Source organism: Metarhizium acridum, assembly GCF_019434415.1.
Source record: "Metarhizium acridum strain ARSEF 324 chromosome Unknown scaffold_568, whole genome shotgun sequence".
Classification (NCBI taxonomy): Eukaryota; Fungi; Ascomycota; class Sordariomycetes; order Hypocreales; family Clavicipitaceae; genus Metarhizium; species Metarhizium acridum.
This window is the reverse complement of record NW_027094041.1, coordinates 858,558-882,601: the sequence shown is the minus strand read 5'-3', so window position 1 is coordinate 882,601 and position 24,044 is coordinate 858,558. Positions and strand designations below refer to the sequence as shown.

Genomic DNA, 24,044 nt, shown 5'->3' with positions numbered 1-24,044 from the left:
CCGCTATCAAGAACATACGTCTGAAGTAGTTTATTGTTCCCCAGAAATGTCGATCACGAGGATGACATCAAGGATGTCTAGATCGACTTCGAAATCGCCCGATGCCACAACCCATTCGTTTTAGTCTTGCCTCTAGCGTCTTGCTGAGAAATTAGCACAATAATTACAACAAGGGCTGTGACGCGGAAGCATTCAAAAAATGAAAAATATTCCATACAGGAGTGTCTTCCAAAATCAACCAACAAATGATGGACCTTGGGGCAGACAACCAGGGTGGCCTACTCATGATTGCTTGGTGTCATTTTCAATAGTTCGCCAGCACCTAGGAGACAACCTGAAGGAAACTTGAGACCTTATAACCAATCGTCATCACCTTAGAGTAAACTGAGCTGCGTAAATGCAGGCTTTCGTTTCCTCGAAAGTGGGGTTGAGAGGAGAAAACAAGGTAAAGTGTGTGTCATGAGATCTTTCTTCAACAAGGTTTATTGCACAGCTACATGCGGCACCGGAACCAATGCAAGCGACTTCGTTCATGGCGGCGCCACCCTCTTGGTAAGCTTAATAATGTCGCCATTCTGCTCACCACGATGTAGGTTGGATTCGCCACTAGACGTGTGGACGGACGATGCCGGTCTTGCGGGAGGCGCTCTGCGGCCTCGTCATCTTATCACTCTTGTACTACGGAGTCTTGTTTCTGTATATAACATGGATTAAACAGTTGATTACGGGCAAGCTGATTCTCGTACAGGACCAAGACTGCGTTTATATCAAGAGCTGAATGGCTTTTTCATTCACTTCGTTATCTACACTTCTGTGCTAGCGCTTTCTTGGCATTTCAGGTGATTCCAAGACTAGAGAGGTCGTGTGACCTGAGTCTTACGACGGACTGCTGCAGAGAATGTATAGTGTAGGGAGTAGTACGTCTATCTGGCAAGACAAGGACACTAGCATTGTGCTTCCTCATTCTGCCCAGTGTGTAATAATTGTTGTCTGTCGAGGGAAGAAATTCCAGTCCGCGGTGCTTATCATCTAGGATGGCCCGCGCAGTAACTTATTCCACAGCAGAGATCTGGCCGACGGTGAAGTCTTGAGGGTCGGCATACAGAATCATGACGCCCTGAAGCTTTGAGGTCTCCCAACAAATCTTGTAATTACTGATGAAATGCCCGAAAGACCAGGCGTGGAGTAGAAATCTGTGTCTTCAGCGGCTGGAATCAACGTTTCTTGTTGGAGAGCCAACATCAGAGATGGGTCAGAAATGGGCCGTCATCAAGCACCCCTGCCGCCATGCATATCTGCGTGTGATACTAGTCATCTCTGTAGTATCGGACCAGTCATCTTAATGGGAAACGATGATATCACTCCATAATCTCGGGTCAGCTGCAAAATAACGTCCGAAATTACTTAACACTAAATACCAGTCAGATGAAGCCCTGTCTCCAATGATGTCTGCCAAGTCAAACCTTGCATCCGAGTGAGGGGATAGGTTAGACCGAATTTGATTCGTCGATGCGGGCGTCCAGTAGTTATTAATGTCATGTTCTCCCAATATGGCGGGAGGCGGGTCGATCTTGTCTTAGTAACTGCTTTCCACTCCGGTCACCAACCAAAATGCGACTGGTATTTTACATTGACCTTGTAGCAACGATAGTCAGCTGATGTCTGATAGCAGTCGCCTTGAAAATTCGGCTTGATGCCAACTGGCAGTCGTTCACTTATAAGTGTACTCGAGAAGCCGGACATATTGTAAGCACATCTACTAACATGAGCACTGACTTTTGCAAGCCGAAAAGATGCTGGCTCTCAATTCTAGTAACATGATACTATTTGTTCTTGTACTATCGACGGAGCAGGCATTTACGTCTAAATGAGTAGTAACCCCCGGTCACTGGTAGAAGGCTCATACGCATGCCAACTCTAGCAACATGTTAGAGTGTCAACGGAATATAAGGGGTTAAAATTGCTTCTCAAGCAGAATGTGTTGTTTTTGTGACGGGGTAATCAATGTCAATTCTTGACATCCGGATGGCTAACGAAGCGTGATGGCTTGCAAACTAATACATGACAATCAGATCTAGAGTTCTCGGGTCCCTTTTTTTTTACGTTTGCACCACCTGCTGAACCTGTACCAAATGACGCTACAAGGCCTGGGTGAGGTGTTAATAGCGGCCACTTCTGCAAAAGTGAGTGCTGCGGGGTTATTATTGTAACATTTGAAGGCTGAGGCCTACCACCATCTTGGTAACGATCACCTTCGATCTCCTTGGGTGCAAAAAACCTGCGGACTGATTAGGACAGGGAATCACTGCCTTTCGAGTCACTTACTATGGGGCCGCGGTAGTTGCTTGAAGGCTGAGTATCCAAATAGCAGTAATTGTGACGTATCGGCATTAGAGAGTGGCAACCAGGCTTTTACGCTTACCAGAGAAGAACCTGGCCGCTGTTGCGTGCCAGAGGATATAATAGTCTGCAAAACGGTCAGCCCGGCTTGATATCGTAAAACATCCTATAGAACACCGGTCAGGTACCTAAATCTTTACCTTATTCCGTTATAGTTGGTAAATAATACAGGTGGCTGTGTCATTTATCGTAGTAACGGATATGCTGATGTGGAGGCCTATCTCTGTAGCAGGGGACGAATCGAATATGCATTAAGATAAACCAAAGACCTTCTTTAATGCCGCATTTATATTTTATGATGGATGTCTATCATCTAAGATCACTGATCAAAGTTTCTGCTAAAAAAGGGCCCATAAAGGAATCTAAGAGAGAGGAAACTCGGCTACCTAACGCGGTCGAAAGACTTCTCGCGTAAGTGATTTCAAAGTAATAATATAATCGTTTATTAACCTTCCTTTTATACTAAGATTAAAAATACTTATCGCGCCTATATAAATATAATACTAGTATTCTCCTTGGTCGATTCCAGCTATCACATATATGCTTACCTAAGCTGGTGCCAAAAAGCATGTTGAACTTATACTACACGGGGTACGGCTGCCCAACGTGTGCCTATAACTCCTAAAGAAATTATAATGGAACAGCACACGAATCATTGCCGTATTTAGCTTGAATCGAGTGCGTATACCATGACCTCCGCATAAGAGGCTACTGTCTAGATACAAGTACACACCTCGCTTTGTTCCAAAGATTCGCATGCACACGTCGCAGACAAGTCTATAGGCAGCGGGAGGATCATTGGCTACGGAGGTTGTTGCCTGCAGGCAGCAATGCATTCAAGCCTGCCAGATGTCCGATCCGTTTCCCATCCTTCATCGACGAATCAGCTGAAGGACAGTCACCGACATTTCCTTTTCAGCCATTCTGTAAAATTTTCGACTATCGACAGTGACAGCAGCGGGTTTAAAACTTCGAGTCGTTCTTAGATGGCTATCTTGCCAAGATGGACAACGGACGTCGTTGGCGCGAAGATCACGCAAGAACAGGCTCCTCCCCGCCGCCAAAGCGAAAAAGAACTTCCCACAATGGTCCGAGCAGTGTGGATAACGGGATTCAAAATGGTTCGGCCGCCCTACGATGCGATCAATACAATATAGCCTGGATCTGCGCGCTGCATTTCGAGATGGCTGCAGCTCGGGCCATGTTGGACGATTTTCATGAGCCTTTGCTGGCGCATGCGACTGACACCAACACTTACATTTTGGGAAGCATCCAGCGGCACAATATCGTCATTGCGTGCTTGCCGACTGCACAGCACGGGATGAATAACGCGGCAATCGTTGCGACCAACCTGCGACGAACCTTCCCATCGATCCGCCTGGGTTTAATGGTGGGAGTTGGAGGCGGAGCGCCGGGCATGGCCGATATTCGCTTGGGAGACGTTGTCGTAGGAACGAGGGTGATGCAGTATGACTTGGGGAAAATCGTTGGAGAGGGACAGTTTGAGGGAACGGCGACGTGGAGGATTCCGCACCAGTCGCTCGGTACAGCCGTGTCAGTCCTTCGATCAAAACACGAGCTAGAGCCCAGTCGTATCCCGCACATCCTAGGAGAGAAACTGGAAAGGCAGCCCGACTTCCTTCGCCCGAGGTTACGGGATCGCCTTTTCTCTGCCACGTATAATCACCAAGTTCCGACGGGTAGCTGCGACGAGTGCGACCCTTCCAAGCTGGTTCCACGAAGCACACGCATATCAGGAGATCCAGTGATACATTATGGCGGGATCGCCTCGGCGAACCAAGTCATGAAAAGCAGCGCCGTCCGGGACAACGTAGCTCGACGCCTTGACGTTAAATGTTTCGAGATGGAAACCTCTGGCCTTATGGACACTTTTTCTTGTCTCCCAATTCGGGGAATATCTGACTACTCGGATTCCCATAAGAGCGACGAATGGCAAAGATATGCAGCGGCTGTCGCCGCCGCATACGCTAGGGAGTTGATAGAGGCTCTACCAAAGACCCATGCGCAGACACAGGCTGTTGACCTGCCCGACTCTCGTAAGCTAGTTAAACTTCAGCTAATTGGCAACGTATCCCGATCAGTGTGTCCCACCTTCAAGTGTAGATCAAAATACATCGCATCATCATCGTCGACGATTGCTAGACTCACTTAGGTTCGACCAAATTGACTCCCGCAAATTAAGCATCAAGAATGCTCACGCAAAAACATTCCGATGGCTTCTCAATCATCAGGACTATAAGACCTAGCTTGATCCTAGACGGCTTGCTGACCACCACGGCTTTCTATGAATTCGTGGAAAACCCGGCGCTGGCAAGTCGACAGGCCTTAAAAAATAATTATAAGGCGATGGTAACGCTTCTTATTAATAACAAAGCAGCCGTTAATACCAGCGATAAGAATAGCAGGACACCACTTATATCAGCGTCAGCGAACGGCCACGAGGCGGTAGTGAGGTTTCTTATCGACAATGGAACAGATGTCAATGCCTGCGATCATCTTGGCCGGACACCGCTCACACGAGCCTTAACGAATAGCTACGAGGCGGTGGCGACATTTCTTGTGGATGCAGGAGCAGTTCGATAGTTACCAGCGGACGCAAGATTGCGAACTCAATGAATTGAAGTTGTTTCAACCACCACGAGGACGACACAGAGAAGCGCAAGAAGCCGAACAGCAACAGTGTGGTTTACAGAATTGTATGGGCCTGTTACCAATCTCAAACTTCGTTTCGCCCATGCTTTTTTCTCGTTCACAAGTCAATATGCAACTCCCGCGGCTCATTCTCAAGGCCAGTATCGAGGGGCTCTCTTGACAAGGTAAAAAACAAGCCCGTTGGTGAGGTAATTATTACAGTGGCGCAGGTCGGAACGGCAGCAGTTTTGTACTTGCTTGCCCTAGCGGTTCTCTACAAGTTTACTAACAAGTTCACAGCGCTCTTGTGAGTCATTATAGGTGCCGTCGCCGGACAATTTCTCTTTAAATTAGATTTGGTGATAGAGATCCATAAAGGGCAAACGCAGGTCAAACACATGTCGTGTAATGTGTGTAGACGTGGGGCTCGTACCTGGGGACGATACATGGTGTCATCGTTGTTTTTACGAGGATGGAGTTGTGTAAGCACCACGCTCTTTTAAGAATTATACGAGAATGGGGTAATTTTGACTGTATAGAGCCTGGCGGAGCTTTCAACATGACTCTCAATGCCACCAAGAAGAGCAGAGTGATGTCTAAGAGAGGTCGGCCAAGCTTTTGAGATGCGAACAGCTTTAGAGACGAGTCAATGAAGTTCTGCACAAAGGCCACATTTCTCCCATATACGGCGTATTGTCGACTCCCCGAGATGTTACTATCAAGGCAGCCAAAGGTGCCATAAATCGCCTACGACATCACTTCCGGGCGGCGAGACAATGTATAGCATCTCGCTGATGAAATTGGACAGATGGTAAATGCCGAGCAGACGGCATCTCAAGTCCTTGGCATGTTACAAGAAAACTGCGGTCGACTGGAACATTGCATGCTGCCTTCTACGGCTTTGGTAGAACGAGACCTAATTGGCAAGGTTGGTTGGCTCGAGCAGCCCAGGTTTGCGTGATTGCACCACAAGCAGAGCATTGCAGGTGAGCTTTGGGCAACGAATCAATTTTGCAGAACTGCGGGATGAAATGAACTTTCCCCGGTGATGAGGGGGAGACAACAAACGAGACGCTGGCACGCTGATGGCTGAAGTCTGGTTCGTTTCCTTTTGTGCATCACATGGTATCCAGGAAAATAAACGCTCAGTCTCAGCACCCTGAATCTTCGAAAATACTTCAAGCAGCTACTGGATTATATGGCAGCACCTGTTGCGCAGATGGCCTGTGCTGAGAGCATTGCACTCTTGTACCTTCTGCATTCAGTTCCCAGCCAGCCATCTGCAAACCCCGTGGCCTCGTTCCTCGCCAGTCAATCTAAACATTATATCCTCCCGTTTGAGAAAGAGCGCTTTTTGACTAGCACTCTTGCATTTCTTTCGAGTATTGACGATGATCCCAATCATATACCCGCAATTTGTGTGCAGGAGGACTCTCAGGCCGGGTCTTTGAAGGTATTCATAGCTGTCAATGAGGCTAAGCGGGGTGACAGCCACTCGGTTTTACAGGACTTGAAACACGGCTTCGAGGGAATCTTTCGATACTGTCCAGAGCATCACCCAGTGAGTGCCTCCAGATAGCAGCTCTAAGATTGAATAGGGACTAAGAATGTCGGAACCTAGCCGCTCATAATGATGTCTTTGCTGCCGTTGTATCGATGTGCTCTAAGCGAATTCTCTGCCGTTTGCGCCTCTCTGGAAGGAAAACGCCAAAACTGTCGATGAAAAGCCTTCTCTTACTCTCTTTACGGCCACTCGCGAAATGTTCTTCGCAGTTCACCGAAAAGGCAAAACGCGCAATTAAACTTCTTGACTCGTGGACAAATCATCAAACGTTGGGTCGACTGCAAAATGTTGTGCAGGGCGTGTACGAGTTGGCACAAATCAAGGGTGTTTCGGAATTACTGGATGCAATACCTAATCGAGAAATGGACCCAAGTTCGAGAAGAAGCTTGCTAAACATGATCAAAAAAGTAGCAAGGTATCGTTCCTCGGCCATGTTTCTATGCCGCACCGCGAAGAAGTTCCCCATAACGCAAGCAATGGAAGCCGTGCCCGTTACCTTGCCCAGAAGCGCGTTTCAAAATCACCAACATCGCAGCATCCCATCACTCGACTCCTTTCTGAAAAATTCCGGGGTATTCTACGGCCAAAAAAGGGACCATGGTCAGTTTTTCCGTCTGCTGCAATGCAGTGAACAACAGGCTAGTGATCTGTTCGTGAAGCAGACGAGAAAGACGTTATCAGAAGCGAAGATCCACGCGGAGATGCAGCTCATCTTCCACTGCGAAATAGAGCAATGCGCTCCCTTTCCCCGGGTTATCAGTTCTAGCAAGGATGCTTGCTTCTTATGCAATGCTTTTATCCAAATGCACGGCAAGTTTTATACTCCGCGGTGTCATGGACGGCTATATCCAGGCTGGCGTCTCCCAATATGTCCCGAAACAACTGCTTTCGAGCAGCAGTTCGTCGATTACCTGTTGGCTGAGGCTCGAAATAGCATACAACTGCTACTTTCTAGGCGAAAGAGAAGCGTATACCCAGACCCAAACGAAAGTACGGTATTGACTATACCTATGTCATCGTCTACAGTGAGCTGTATATTACCAGCGACTACCGAGGCCATATCTAACCCATCACCTGAATTATCAAAGACTGCTTCAATAATCCAGGGGGTAGATCTCAGCGGTGACACGTCTTTTCAAGCTTCGCATTTAGATGAAGAAGAAGAGATGTTCAGCCAGGAACGGCCAAGGTCTGTTCAATCCAATGGCGTGAAATCCAGCCTTGCAAGCTCAAAGTCAACATCTGAAGCTGAAGCTAGACCGGAAAATGATGACAGTAGGGCATCGAAACGTGAAACTGCCAGAGCTATCGGACACATCAACTACTTACCATGCTCTGCTGTTGATTTGGTACCCCTGAGGCTTACCAGCAAGGACCTGCCTTTCCATCAACGTGTGACGATTGATCAAATGCCTATTCAACTCAGCTACGGAATGCTAACGTTTTTGTTTGAGTTTGGCACCGTAAGACATGGACGAATGTCCATTACTCAGCAAGATACGACCTGTGTCGGGACAACTACACCAATCAATGTGTTGGACATTCCAACACATAGTGAATTGAAAGTCGGGTGCTCCAAGGGTGCATCCCGATTCTCTATATTTATTTCGGCATCGGCGATTCTAAGTTTCGAATTCGTCTGGTGTGAGGCCGAAGCTATCAGCGAGCTACTAGCAGACTAATTGCGAAGACATGATTAAACTATACGACAGCTTCTCGCTTATATAGCTCCGTAGCCTAATGGATTGACTCACCATGTCTCCCGAACGTAGTCTCCCTTTGAATGCGGATTGCCTCAAAGACGCAGATTAGTGGGTTATGTTGATCTACTGTCCATGATTGCCTGCAGACCTGCGTATTTGGATACGATATCGATATCAACTCTGCTATCTGGATATATCAATATTGATATATATCGATATTCATATAACTTTCTGCCTCTTAAATGGATAATCTCATATTCAGATTAATATCCACCTACTGTCGCTCGCTCCGATTGGCTGCAATGATCTTGTCACCTAACTAAATCATGAAAAGACTTCCCTCAAATTCAACATTGCCGTGCCACTCACTAGATGTATCCACTTGCTCTGGGAGGTAGCTCAATGAGATGAATGTGTCCTTTGGCGATATCACAGTTACTGACCGCATCTTAGACGACGCCGATGTCTTGGAACCCTTTTATTAATGCACTGCTAACCTGGATAACTGGCTCTCCTCTCAAGTGGTACTACATCGCGATAGAACGAAAACATATCCGCGGCTATCCCTCATGCCAATCAAGGCCCTCTTAATTCCTCCTGGATCATCTAATGTTGAGTCTCATCTCTTATTAGAATGGTGTACGCTCTCGTTGGGTAGAGAGAGCCCCGGCGGAGGTTGAGTAAAACTTGAGTGTGTGGGCACCTGAATACGAGAGGGTATTATTGTAACCAGGTCTCACAGCAGTAGAGGGGCTATTTCGAGGATGGCTGTTGAGTTTAGCGTTGAAGCAGAAGCAGAGGTCTTTCTAGAGTAGGATAATTTGATGTCCTTTTTTCTAGAATACAAGAGCTTAACATGGCTTATCTAGATATTAACCTTGCTAAAGTGGCTACGTGGCTATACGGATATCTATCTGGATATATTCATATCCAGATAACTTTCTCCACATATCCGGATATCGATATAAAGGCCAGGTACTCGGTGGATATCGATATACGCACGTCTGAGATTCCCCTCGTCTCACACCTTTTGTCGTGGTATGCATTGACTATGAGTTGGTGATTGAACACTTCTGTCAGAAGATGAGTAAGGTCTTCCGCAAATTGTCTTATAACTTTTTTCATGCCGTTAATGCAGTTATGGAAGAAAACTATCCTGCTTGAGGCGGGCGGCATTCTACCCTTCAGCAAGTGAGGCGTCAAATGCAGGCATTAAGGTGTCGCCGAATGTACTTGAAGCACGCGATGGTGCACTGGAGCAGCGGCACATGTCAATGCTTCATGCGCTTCTAGGATAAGGCACCTACATGCCAGAACCTTACAAGCTTATCATCCTTATTGTGCAAAAGGCCATCGTACAGCACGGCATCTCACGGAGCTTGGTGAGCGATCGCTACAACAACAGATATAAAGTTTAATGACACCAGTAATGAGAGCCATAGAGATTTCTTTATTCCCCGAGAATCGAGGACCTCCGCACATTTCCAGAAGGATTCGCCCGTCACCAGCGTCGCATTCGTCTGCTGTTCTGCCTCGTCCACGCCTCCGGCATCCAGTGAAGCGACCAACCATGCCAAGGAGACAAGTCAAGTTTCTGCACCTACAGACACGTTGGGGCCCAAAAGTCCAACTAAATTGCACCTGGCCTACTACTGCCATAGGCTTGGTGGGTGTCTGGCCTGTTCCTGTAGTTATCAGAGTGAGAGGCTAGGCCTAGTATGTACGTTAACATGTCAACTGGCTCTGGGGACAAGTGGCTCCCTCTACTAATTTGCACGCGTGCGGGTACATGAGAATGAATGCCAAGTTTATTACTAGCGCCTTCGCTTATTTCTACACTGCCACTTCTCTATATTTAACGGGTACCACATATCATACTTATATACGTATTATTATTAACTTACTAACTTATTAAAAAGAAAAATAAAAAAAAACGGGCTAGAGGGGGGGCATTAGTAACACTGTATTTTGGCCGCACCTAGGCCAGGGAACCGTAACTAACCACGCAAGAATGTGAGTATTATATTTCATCCAAGACCATTATGTGTTATCCGCCGGCTTGAGTGTCGACTTGAGTATCGGTAACGTCGGGTCCTGCAATACATCATATTGGCACCTAGCACCGTACATTTCCCCAATCATGGACTCATAACACAGCATTCCATAGAATGCAAAAGTTCCCGCAAACCGACCTCTTCGTCTGCGAAAAGTTGAATATGGAGCTATCCGGATCTGCGGGCGGACAGAGAAACACCCCGTGACGCTTATCGTATCCCTCAAGACGCCGTCAATTTGGCAGGAATCCTGCGATTTGAAAGTGACACCGATTCTTCTGAAGATGAATCGCCTGCCACGATTGCGACGTTGGTTATACCCTCCTATGACGGTGGCTGCTCATGGCCAGGATCAGGAGGTTCAGGATAGCCTGCATGGACTGTGCTGCCTTCGTCGTTGTCGTCAGGGGAGGGAGAAAAGCCCTTGCAAATCAAGCACAAGGTATCCCCGGGTTTCTGTACAGGATGCCTGCAACGACTGCATCTCTTGCGCCGAGTCTCGCCGGCCGACTGGGACTCTTTGCCGGGCAAAGCGTTGCCGAAGCGCCTGGCAATATTCGAAACGAACCCCATGTCATTCGTAGTAAGAAGGATGTGGGGATCAAGAAAACATATGCTTTGTAGATTGGTGCTAAAGAATTTTGCTGGAGACAATTTGGTCGTGTGTGCTTGTGTAGGATGCTGCTTCTGGGACACTGAGCAAATGCATGGAATTTCGTAATATCGGTGGCCTCTGACTTTATATAGACTTGTTCAGTAGCTGTACTGAAATATACATTTTGAGTGCGTGTAGTGAATTTATTGAGTTCAGTCGAGTTCGGGGTGGCACTACTGGCCTGGCCGCATGGACAGGCTCGTAGAGTGTTTGGTATCAGTTCACTACGCCATGGTGTAAGCGCCACTTTGCTCCCACTGATAAACGCGAAGATGTGAAGACTTGGACTTTTGTTCGCCAAATCATTGATTTTCATTACCTGGTGTTTCTTGTAGTGAACCAGATGAGTAGCCATCTCTGCCGCATGACGAATGAAGAGTCGATACTAGTATCTTTGTACTATTCGATTTTTGCCCCTTTTCTTTATCAAGACTTTAAAAACTTGTGCGTAGCCTTTTTCACATTTCTTTTTCTGGCATGCCATAGTTTAGTTGAGTTCTGGCTATTTTGGAAGTGAACGGAGCGAGGCTCGAAGAGTGCCTGGCTGGGGCGCCACCAAGCTATGGCGCATTATACTACTGCCAAACCAGCTCGAATAGAGCATTATAGTGTTTGTGTACGTGTGGGTAGGTTTAGGCCAAATATATTTTTCCAGACGGTATTTTAGCACCCACGCCGCTGCTTATTTGCCCGAGTGTGACGGTATTCGCGATAAACTTTCTTATTTTACGCGCTTCACGCACCAAATATCAAGCAACAGATGTGTATTTTCCACGATTGTGCGCTTCAAATAGCAACGGCGCTGATTGTTTCAGTTGCAGAGCAATCGTAGTGCTGGCTGCGACGTCTGTGAAGAGTACTCCATCACTCAAAAGTTGAGTAATGGATAAACTGACTACAAGATGTGTCCATCTGGCCGAATTGCCTCAAGCGTAGCAACTTGATAAACTCGGATGGTGGCAAGGAGGCTACATGTATTGAACATGGCCTAAACACGGCTTGAACAAAGGCCCAAAGAAAGCCACACAAAGGTTGGTTCTATGTGTGGCATCCGGCATGACGGGCCCTTTTCTTGACTAATCACGGCCAGAACAGCCCCGAGTTTGATGGCCACGTGTGAGGGCGGACATTGCGGCAACGGACCAGTTGACGGGTTGAGGCAAAGCATTGCGCCGGGGTCAAGGCTCAGCCTCAATTCCCGTATTCCTCGTACAACGCTTCGAATGCGAGCCCGGAGCGATCCCGGTAGGCCCATCCCTGTAAGGCTGAGGCTTGGCCATTCCATGTCGCAAAAAAAAGTTGTGCCCGTTGTGTCGGCGATGGGCCGTGATCTACGTTCATCCCGGATACGACGTATAAAGAGGCCGGCACGCCAGTTGATTGTGATGCAGTCAAAACACCATGCCGCTTCACCCGGGCATCGCATCTAGAGAACCGGGCCCCGTCGGCCGAAAGAAATTGGGCACGATTGCAGATCAGTCATGACAACCTCGGCAGCGACGCGGTACGATGTCCATCGGCCCGCATTCTCGTAGCACTACCATGTCACGGCGCACGACAGCAAGCAGAAGCTGTACTACTGCAATGTCACTCGGTTCACGAAAAGTTGCACGCCAGATCTCGTCCTCCACGCCGGACGAGATAAAGCCGCACCGCCAGTGGCACTAGCCCATATTCTCCAGTCGTCGCAGAGCTTCAAAATCGGCTTCGGGAGCTGCGCCGACGTGCACGCGGTGGAATGGGAAGAGCGTTGAGGCGGGGAGCGTGGATGGGACAAGACGCCTGCGTGGATTTAGTTGTTTGAAGCGCAGAATACCCAGTCCTATAGCAGGTGAAGTGGATTAAGTAGTCTGGTGAAGAAAAGCGTACAAGACTACAAGTATCGGCAAAGAGTCTGGTATCAACGACCAGCACCGTGAGGCTTGGCTCGGCCGTTGAGTCAAGTGAGTTTAGTCTAAACTCTAATCCCACCAGACCAGACCAGACTGGACCAGACGCAAATTGGACCAGTTGACCAGAAACCCTGCCGACGCCGCCAGGAATGCTGCGCCCACCATGCTGTCGGCCAAATCAAGCCTGCACTTGGCTGCGCCGAGTCTTGGGTCGACGCCACCGTCTGAAAGCGTCCAGATGTCCCGACTGGCCGCAGGTGGAGTTTATCTGTCCCGATGCACGTCGACTCCGTACGTCTCCCTCAAAGACGTTGCCGACGTCGTCTCGGACACTTCGCATCTCGCCGCGTGCCATGGCGACAAAAGCAAGCCGCGCTGCCAACGGCACCATGTCGCAGCGGGTTATCCTCGTCACCGGTATGTCCTCCGTCTGTCCATGTCCCCCTGCCATGCAATCCCGCGGCGAGCAGAGCCCGTGATGCGCCGTCTTCTGACAGCACTCACCAGGTGCCAACTCGGGCATCGGCTACGACATGACGGCCGCTCTCGTGGCCTCTCCCGAGAACCACGTCATCATGGGCTGTCGCAACTACGAGAGAGGCACCAGGGCGCTGCAGCAGTTACACGCCCAGCCTCACGCGGGCTCTCTCAGCCTTCTCGAGGTGGACATTACCGACGACCAGAGCATCGGCCTGGCCGTGGACAAGCTCACGGCCGAGTTCGGCGTCGTTGACGTGCTCGTCAACAACGCCGGCATCGTCATGCGCAACTTTGCGGATCGCCGGTCTGAAATCCTCGACACCTTGAACACCAACTCGGTCGGCCACCTCGTCTTTACCGAAGCCCTGGTGCCGCTGCTGCGAAAATCAACTGATCCCCGCATTATCAACGTCTCGTCTGCGCTGGGGTCCATCAATGCTCGTCTTGATCCGGGGGATCCGACCTACGGGATTGCTTCCGAGGCCTACAGAATGTCCAAGGCGGCGCTCAACATGGCCACGGCGTGCATGTATGCCACGTACAAGGTTTGGGGGGCCAAAGTATGGGCCTACTGTCCGGGACATGTAATCACCGATTCGACGGGGGAAGGGCGCAGGGGGATGAGAGAATCTACCGGCGCTTCGAGTTCGACCTCGAGCGCCACCGGTATTGTCGACATTGTGGAAGGGAAGAGAGACGACCATGTAGGGCAGTTTTTGCAGACGGGCGGAAGGATATTACAATGGTAGGCTTTCTTTTTTCGGGTTTACGGCGCATGGATAATTCTCGAGGGAGTGGTCTTTTTTTTTTTTTTAATCAAGGCTTGACATGGTAGATTGGTTGGCTCTAATGCTCAATATGTGGCGGGTAAGCTGCTCCTGACACTGCTGTATATATTCCAAGGTTTGGGTGCAAAATCAACTTGAAATACATGATATCCTGCGTCAAACGTCTCAACCCGCGCAAGCGACCTCTCCAACCTGTCTCATTGCGTACGAATGCATATCCTTTTCATAATTTAGAAATGATATCCATTCTCCCACTGGCGGCCAGAATGAGGTTTTGAGCCAACAACCCGGCATCGAGCAACGCAGTGTTGGCATCGACGCCTAGCCCTGGCGTCATGGTATGAGTCGCGTCACCAATAAGAGTGGACATTGGTGCTTTTCTACAGCTGCAAGCGCTCGGTAGTAGGGATATTGATGGGAAAACTGGTGGTTGGATCTGACATTTGCACTAACCTGCAAAAGCTCGGGTGCCATTGGGAAGTGCGTTCCTCAAGCATCTCGTGTAGTGCTGGCCCATAGAGAGACATGATGTTGCCAGGTAGCCATTTTTTATGCGCACCAAAACCCTATACTATGTAATCCCGGATACGTTCAACATTTGAACCGGGCCAGTGCTGGAGCAAATCTTCGTCACGGCCGCCAATGCCGTTCTGGGCTTGCCGCTGCGATGCCACGGGAATTCCATACAATGGATTATACAGCTGTCTCCCTGGGAAGCATTGATCATGGTGATTCCTCTGAGTGCTTTGTGGGGAAGAAGGGTCTTTGTGTCTTTGTTGAGATGGACTTTGGCTGAGACCCCATATAGCCCCGAGTCCTCCAGGACGGCGGTGACTGTTCCGTTTCCGTTTTTATGATAAAGAGTCGGCTTCTTTTCGAATTGGACGGCATCTTTCCACCCTGTTAGAAGAACCTGTCGCAACGTCATGCGACTAACTGAGCGCTCTGCACCAACGCCGTCGCCAGACACTCTGCTAGAACCTTGGAGACTAAGAAGCTCTTGGTATTTCTCGGTGATGAAGTTGAGGTAGTCACGTGGAATAGCAGTAGCGCTCGCAAAGATTTGGAATAGCTCATCTAGGATACAGGCAGCGAGGCAGGCAGAGCCTTCTGGTGAGATATGACAGGCAGCGGGAGTATGAATTGACCGGAAGCTTGAATGGAATGTCTGCTCTGAGGGGGCACACTATGCTATATTCTCGACAAGAAGCCTTGTCTGAAAATTAAAAGTCAATAGGTTGGGATAGGAGCATTTCGGCCTGCGGGTACCCGTCTCCGACATTGATACTCGACCGAATCGGGGAAAAGCTTGTCTCCTCAAGACGCATAAATGCATGTCATGTTATGAGCTTTGAACGAGTTGTCGCCGTTTTCCCGGAGCAAGGCGCAAAATCGGCCTATGATGTATGACTTCATAGGGATATGACGTTGAGCTAAACTCCAGCCGTCATTTCCATGCCGCTGTGTCGTGTCGGGCTCATCAAATGGTGAAACTTGAGTGCATGGCGTGGACCGGACATGTGGCCGTGTCCGGTCAACATTTGAACATTCACCTGGGCTCCGGCAGCCAGCCTGTGTGGAGGTATCAGAAAATCGGGCCAATTTGCCAAATTTCGCTGCTCGGGGTCCATGGCGTACACTTCCGCCTCAGAATAATCTCAGAGTCATTTCAGATAGCATCTGGCGTACAAGTAAACCCCGGCCTGTCGACGATGATGGCCTCTGGTTTTGCACGATGGCCCGGATTAACTTCGGAAACCACTGACGAAACAACAGACCTGATGACCGTCGACCAGGCACCAGCTGGACATTCACTCTCGACATCCCCACCAACACCCTGCCGGTGATGCTCCCACGACACAAAAGGACTGCCAGTCGGCGTTTGGCTCCGCCTTGGGCTGTATGAACCTTGCAACGCTCGATCCCACATGAGACGACATGGTTAATGTTGCCGGTAGAAGCAGAGGATGTTCCAAATGCCGTCGACGAAAAGTGAAGGCGAGCACGACCGCATGTCACTCATTGAACGTCGCCTTACTAATGCCACTTGCGATAGTGTGATGAGGCATTCCCACAATGCGAGAAATGCACCACCAGGGGTCTCCGATGCCCTGGACCCCGGACGGGAGCATTTTTCGTACATGTGCAATCGGGAGAGTCATCATCCCAAGCGGTCCCCGAAGACGACCTGGGCAGAGCGTCCGCTGCTCTTGGCCACCAAGACTGAGAAATACCTTTGTGCATATCCCCCTTGTTTCCGACCCAAGGTCTTGTAGAGAAACGGCATTTGACCAATTGTTCGTCTCTCATTTCGTCGGATCATTCGGCCAATTGAGCGGAGAGAGGCTCCCCATCCCCCCCAACGCCAACTGGTTGGAAAGACTACATATGTACCGCAATATATATCATCTCCCAAGAACTCACTCACCAAAACATCCATCCGCTCAGCATCAATGCTGAGCTACGGAACGTGGGCCCGCGATAAGTCGACCCAGACGGAAGCGTACAAGTGGTATGCCAGAGCACTAGTAGGCTTGCAGGAGGCCCTATCGCACCAAGCGCCAACAGCAACTGAATACAATGTATGCTCTGCCGTCACGTTGGCTCACTTTGAGACATGGACGGGGACCGCTGAGGGTGCCTGGATTAAACATATTCACGGTGCATCAACTTTGCTAGAAGCCGCAGGACCACAGGCTTGTCGCGAGGGGTTCATGCATATTAGGTTATTCGTGGGCTACCCGTTTTATTATGTAAGTGGTTTAGGTATACTATAAGTAATTTAATATAAAGATAAGTATCTTATAAATACTTATAAATATATAATAATATAATATAATAATATAAATTAATTTTTTTAAATTAATTATAATAATTAATTATAATAATTAATATTAACCCTTTAATATTTAATTATATTTATAATAATGTAAGATTATAAGAGGGACTAGAAGTTAGGTAGCTAAAGTAAGGGTAGCTATATTATAATAATTAAAGCTTATCCTATTTTCTAGTTATATAAGGTGTAAGGGATATAGTCTTAAAGCTCTTATTTCACGTAACGTTATTAATTACGTTATAGGTAAGTAGGGTTCTTTAATTACCTTATAATTATTTCCCCTTACTTTAACCGAGTATTAGATAGCCTTAATACTCGCTTACTAGTTATATAGTAATATATTATTAATTAATATATAAATAATTTAAACGTTTAATTAAAGGTTAATTACGTTGTTACGTAATTAATTATATATATAAATTAATATAGTCTCTTTATACTTTTACTAGTTATTTCTCTCTTAAATATTATTACTTACCTTATTTTTTTTTATGTTACTCATTTAATCCCCTTTTTTTTCACCTAAGAAACCTTATTTTATTAAGCTAATTACCTATTATTTACTATTAAAATAATAAATATTAATACTAAGCGTTATTTTTATATATATTATTTACGTATAATAATAAACGCCTATTATTATAGCTTTTTAAAGAAGCTTTAACTTCTTAAGATTTCCTATACTTTTAATAGTAATATAAGCTTAAATACTAGCCTCTTTAAGCGCTATTAATAGTATATTACGTATATTAACACGTGTAACTTAATTAATTTATAACTTTAAAGGGTTTTCTTATAGTTTTATTATATTTTTATTAACGTTTATATAGCTTATCTTTATTATAGCTAAAGATATAATTAATCTCTTACACCTTCTTACTTATCTTTAATAGCTTATAATTACCTTAATCTTAAAGAATAAGAATAATAATAATAATAATAATATTAATTATATTTTTTTACGTGTAACTTATATACGCTTTACTTAGCTTTTATTAGGAATTATTTATCGCTTTAACTACGCTAAAATCGCCTACTATATTACCTATAAGCTAACTAATATAATAAAGAGCTTATAAGTGCGTTTTTTCTTAATTTATTATAATATATTTATTAGCTAATTCTCTTCTTTTAACTTACTTAAAGTATCTATTATTAGTATATAATAGCTTAAGAGTAGCTTTTAATTACTTAAATTCTCTCTTTATAATTTAATAATATAAGTAAACTTCTTTATTAATAACTTCTTATTATTTCGCTTATTAATTATTTTAAGTAAATTATAATTAAGTTTTTAATAAATAAAAAATAACTTAAGTCTTACGTTTATACCCAGACCTCTAAATGTATTGTATTTTTTGTATTTTTTACTATGCTGTATTGTATTGTATTGTATTGTAATATAATACAATACAATACATAAATGAAATACCTATAAATGTATTATTAGGATATATAATAATAAATTTTAAAAAATATATAATAATAATAGATTTTTTTCTCGTTATAATAATATAAAAATTATACTTAAAAGTCTACGTATTAATGAAATATTTTACTTTAAAAATAGAATAAATATAAAATATTATATAACTTTTTATATAAAATAAATAAAAAAATAAGGTTTTTTTTAAGCTTTATAAAGATGTTATATTATATAAATTAAGTAAATATTTTTTAAATAATTTTTTTTACTTATATTATATATAAAAAACTAAAAAAATATATAATATATATTAATTATTTTAAAAATAATATTAAATAATAAATAAAAATATATATATAATATAAGATAATTATATAATAATATATTCTTAATAATATATATTTTTTTTATTTTTCTCTTATTTATTACTAATTTAAATTATTTATTATACTTTATATTTTAAATATTTTTATTAATATAATATAAATTATATATAAATTATATATTATAAAATTCTTTAGCTTTTTTTATATTTATTCGTACATTTTATAATTATAAAATATTTACATATACTTATATATATTATAATATATATATATATACATTAAAAATAAATTCTATGACTTTTATTATACTATATATTTCATCTATTATAACTCTACGAAAAAAACGAATTTTATTATAAAATTAGTATCATTTAAAAGCTTATAATCTTAGCTATTTAAAAATATTATTTTTATTTACTTTTAATTAATAATTATAGAGATATTATATGCGGTATCTAGTGGTGTTAAGAAAGTGGAGTATTTAAGTTACCCCGCTTTAGGAAAAACGCCACATTCTATAAACTAGAATATCTCTACTAATAATAGACTAAAATAGATAAAAATAGAACTAATCGATAGCTCTTAAAAAGCTCTATCTTTACATACTAGGTGCATCTTTATACGTCTAATATTCCTAAAATTATATTAACTTAAAGTTTAAAAATGTAAATACTTCTTGTAGTATACATATGTATGTTTCAGGTGAAAAAACGCCTTAACGTAACACAACAGAAAGCCCTCTATGCATTGTAATCACACCGGTATATTCTACTGTTTCACAATAGTTGTATTTTGTCTTGCAAATTTTTCACCGATTTCTGTACGAATATGCACGTTTTAGGGGTAAGTTAGGCATCAAAAAAATGCCTGAAATTTAAGGTTTTCATGACATCTTTCATTGTATCTAAACTCTATATATTGACTGTGTTATCCCTCTTTGAAGTTTAGAATTCTCTTTTTCTACACCAACACTTAAACACCTATAACTCAACCAATATCTTACTTTTAATAAAACTTTTTTTTTCACTAAATAACCCTACTTTTAGGGTATATAGTGACTACTTTTTTTACCTTAAAACCCTATCTTATTTATCATTAAAAATGGCTGAAAATCCCTTTAATTCTGAACCCGATTTATCTACGAATAATAACTCTACTACGAGTCTTCCAACGCTAAATCGATATTAAAATGACCCTGAAAATGACGAGGGCTATCAATTTAGTTCAAAATCATATATCTTTCAACATAATCTCTTTGATTTTCGATTATCAGAGATTAATTTTAATAAAGAAAGACTAATTCATTGTTTTTTGCACTCAACCAGACTGTTTATTTACTTTTTATAGTAAAGCAAAGCGTTTTCAGTCTTCTAATGGTGTTACACACTATAAAAAAAAACATCCTTCTATTACAACCTCAAAAAACGAAGAAAATTCTAAATTAACGTGTAAGTTATTATCTTTAAACTATTCTTTTAACATATTAATATAATATTATAATATTTTAAAGATATTAATTACTAATTTATTAATATATAGTGCCTATTATTACGGAATCACCTTTATTATCCGAAATATCAGCTCAATCTAGTATATCTAGCAGTAAAAGAGGCAATAAAAGACCTAGAAATAATACTATTATTAGTGAATTTTCTAAGGATACTGCTCTTATGCTAGCTATTGAGTTTATGCTTTAAAATAACCTATCTTTTACTACTATTACTAGTAAGAGCTTTAAAAAGCTAATAAGCTATTATAATAAGTAAGTTTATAATATTATATTATATATTTAATAATATAATATATATTTAATAATATAATATATATTTAATAATATTAACTTATTTTAGTCAAGATACGAGCTTTTTTCACTATCAAAATATACTTTCTCATATAGATATTTTATATCTAAAAATGAAGAAGAATATAATTAATATAATTCAAAATCAAGTTGATAAATTAGGTTATATATCTATTCAACTTGATATTTGGACTTCTATTAATTCTAAATCTTATTTAGGAGTTATAGCTAATTGGCTAAACTCTGAATTTGATTTAGAATACTATTTAATTGGTTAGTTTATTATTTTTATTATATATTATATTATTATTTAACTTTTTAAACTAATTATATTTAGGATTTAAATATTTACCTAATACTTACACTGGAAGCTCTATTAATCTTTGTTTTAATCAATTATTATTAGAATATAATATAAAACCAGAAAAAATATTAAGGTAAGTTAATTATAAGGTTATTTTATGATACTTTATGATATTTTATGATATTTTATTAACTTATTTTAAATTATAGTTTTACTAGAGATAACGGCTCTAATAATAACACTTTTCTTACCTCTTTTTTAAACTTTTATACGGAAAAAAACCTAAAACCTTTCGATATTCGTTGTACAGCTCATATTTTAAATATTATTGCTAAAGATATTATATCTACGTTTATTACCGAATCAACAACATCCGAAAATATCGAAAAATACAAAAATAGCGAGCTTTTATACTTTTCAACAGAAGAATTTAACCAATTATCTTCTGAAAAACAAAAACAATTTTCTAATTTACTTCCAGGTATTTTAAGTTTTTTTTCATTATATTTATATATATTTTAAGCTAATTATTATATAGGAATTATTGGAAAAGTTAAAAAAGTAGCAATTCTTCTTAAAAATAACCAACAACTTTATTCTCAATGGATTAAAGCTTTAAAAGAAGCTAAATCTAAGGGCTTTATAGCTAAAAATAATAATATTACAAAAATACTATTAGGTAAGTTATATAATATATTTAATAGCTTTTATTTCTATTAAAACCTTAAAAATCTATTTAAAACTATTAATAATTATTACTAACTATTTTTACTTAACTTAGCAAACGCAACAAGATGGAATTCAACTTTTAGAATGATAAATACGACTATTATGCTTAAAAAAGCTATTATATTATTACAAAACGTTACAAATATAGCAGCTTTTAAAGATGCTAATTTAACAACGTAAGAATGGCTTGATTTAGAGACTTTATCAAGCATTTTAGAGGTTTTTAATGAGCCTACAAAGAAATTACAAAGCCAGGCTTATAATACTATAAGCTTAGTATCTTTTTATATCTTTAAAATATACTTTCTTCTTGAAAATATATTAAAAGATCAAGAAAGTTGGCTTAAAAACGTAAGTTTTTTATATTTTTAAACTTTTTATATTAAAATAATAACTATTCTAACTTATTTATAGAAAACCGCTTATAATCCGTTAGCTAGAGCTTTTATTTCAGCTTTAAATATAGGTTTAAAGAAACTAAATTACTATTTTCCAAAAGATATTAATAGTAATTATAGTTTTTGGAAGCCTTATTTATTTGCTGCTATATTAGACCCTAGATTTAATATTGAAACGGTTAAAACTCGATTTAATATAAATTCAACTACTTTACATTTATTATTAAATGATTTAAAAACAGAATATCAAGAGTAAGTATAAATAATTATTAAAAATAACCTTTTTTTTAATATTTTATAACTAATTATATCTTAGAACATATGAATTATATATAAAAGACCCTAAAAATAAGCTTATTTCAAATATAGAAATAGAAGAAGATTCTTCTTCTAGTTCTAATTTAAATAATCGAGTAATAATCGATTTATAACAACCAGCTAAGAAATTAACATCTTATAAAGATCCTAGGCCTAAATTAAAGCCTAGTTTATTTGATGACTTATTTCCTAAGCAAAAAAATAAAGCTATTAAAGAAACTAGAAAAAACGAGATTTCTAGTTATTATAAGCTTAATTTAGAAGATGATGAGGTATTTTTAACATTTATAAGCTTAATTATATAAAAATAAACACTAACTTTTAATAGGAAGATATATTTATTTGGTGGGCTAATTCTATTAAAGCTTTTCCGATTCTTTTAATAATAGCACGAAAATATTTAGCTATTCCAGCTACTTTAGGAGCTATAGAAGGGAATTTTAACCAAGGAGGTAACGTGATTAGTAAGCGAAGAACCTCTTTAATGCATTCTAATATTCGAAAAATTTTATTATTAAAAAACTGGGCTAAAAATAAGGAAAAACGAGTTAAAACAAAGAAATATTATAATTTATTCTCTTATTCTAGCTTAGATTCAGAAAAATCTGAATCAGATGAAAATTCAGCTTTTTCTGGTAGTGATAAAACTATTTCTAAAGTTAAATTTGTAAATAGTACTAAAAATAGGGAAGAAGAGGAAGATAGTGATATTTATGATGTATAATAGCTTTATATTAGTATAAAATAAAGCTTTTAATATTTTTTTTGAATTTTATAATAATAAGAAGAACTTTAGCTTTATAAAGATATTTATATTAATATTATAAGTTATATATTTAAAAAGTTACTTGCATTTATATTTTTTTAAATTTAACATTTACTCTTAAGTCTTTTTATAGTATATTTTTAGATATATTATTAAGAATTAATTATATAAAAAATAGTATTATATTAATATAATTTCAAGGTTTATAATAATATATTATTTACTATTATATTTTTAATAATTATTAAGATATTAAATAATAAAGCTTAAAAATTTAAGTTTAATACTATATAAATTAAGAAAAAAGGACTTAAAAATAATAATAATTAAGTAATATAATTAATTAACGCGTTAATAGCTTTAAAGTATTTAATTTTATAAAATTTATATATTTAAAGTTTAAACTTTATATTTTAAATTTTTAATAATATATTTTAAATAATAAAAATATAAATAACTCTCTTATTATATAACTTATAATAATATAAATTAATGCATTTTAAAGGACTAAAATAGCTCTATTTAATAATATAAAAATATTTCTTATAAGCCTTATAATTAGCCTTATATATACAAGTAAAAAATTTACTAGCGTTTTTCCCTAATAATACATTTATAGGTATTTTAAGAATGTAATGTATTGTATTTAAATACAATACACGAAAATACAATACAATACAAAATACAATACACAATACACTTGTATTTACTATATCCGTAAGAGCTCTGTTTATACCTATTTAACCTAAGTTATATTATTTAAGTAATAGTAATTTATTACCTTTATAATAGTATAAAGAAGGTAATTATTACTAATAAATTTAATAATAATCTACTTAAAAAAGATACCTTAAATGCTTTTTTATTAGCTCTTTTTACGCTTTAAGTATTATTTCTTTTATTTTTTATTTAATAGTTTATTAGCTTAAAAGTTAATATAAATAAAATT

General features: G+C 40.5%; 3 protein-coding genes across 3 annotated transcripts; 2 read left to right on the top strand and 1 right to left on the bottom strand.

Annotated features, from left to right (window-relative positions):
• Positions 1–13,273: 13,273 nt before the first annotated feature.
• Positions 13,274–14,149, top strand: J3458_019656 (uncharacterized protein; the record flags this gene model as incomplete). Its single annotated transcript, XM_007809563.1, has 2 exons — positions 13,274–13,337; positions 13,428–14,149. 2 exons carry the CDS (start codon positions 13,274–13,276, stop codon positions 14,147–14,149), a joined length of 786 nt encoding a protein of 261 aa, XP_007807754.1.
• Positions 14,150–14,759: 610 nt separating this feature from the next.
• On the bottom strand, positions 14,760–15,116 carry J3458_019655 (uncharacterized protein; the record flags this gene model as incomplete). The annotated part of the gene is made up of 1 exon (XM_066121618.1): positions 14,760–15,116. One exon carries the CDS (start codon positions 15,114–15,116, stop codon positions 14,760–14,762), a length of 357 nt encoding a protein of 118 aa, XP_065973234.1.
• A 1,039-nt stretch (positions 15,117–16,155) lies between these two features.
• On the top strand, positions 16,156–16,464 carry J3458_019654 (uncharacterized protein; the record flags this gene model as incomplete). Its single annotated transcript, XM_066121617.1, has 1 exon — positions 16,156–16,464. The coding sequence occupies one exon, from the start codon at positions 16,156–16,158 to the stop codon at positions 16,462–16,464; it is 309 nt and encodes a 102-aa protein (XP_065973233.1).
• Positions 16,465–24,044: the final 7,580 nt, after the last annotated feature.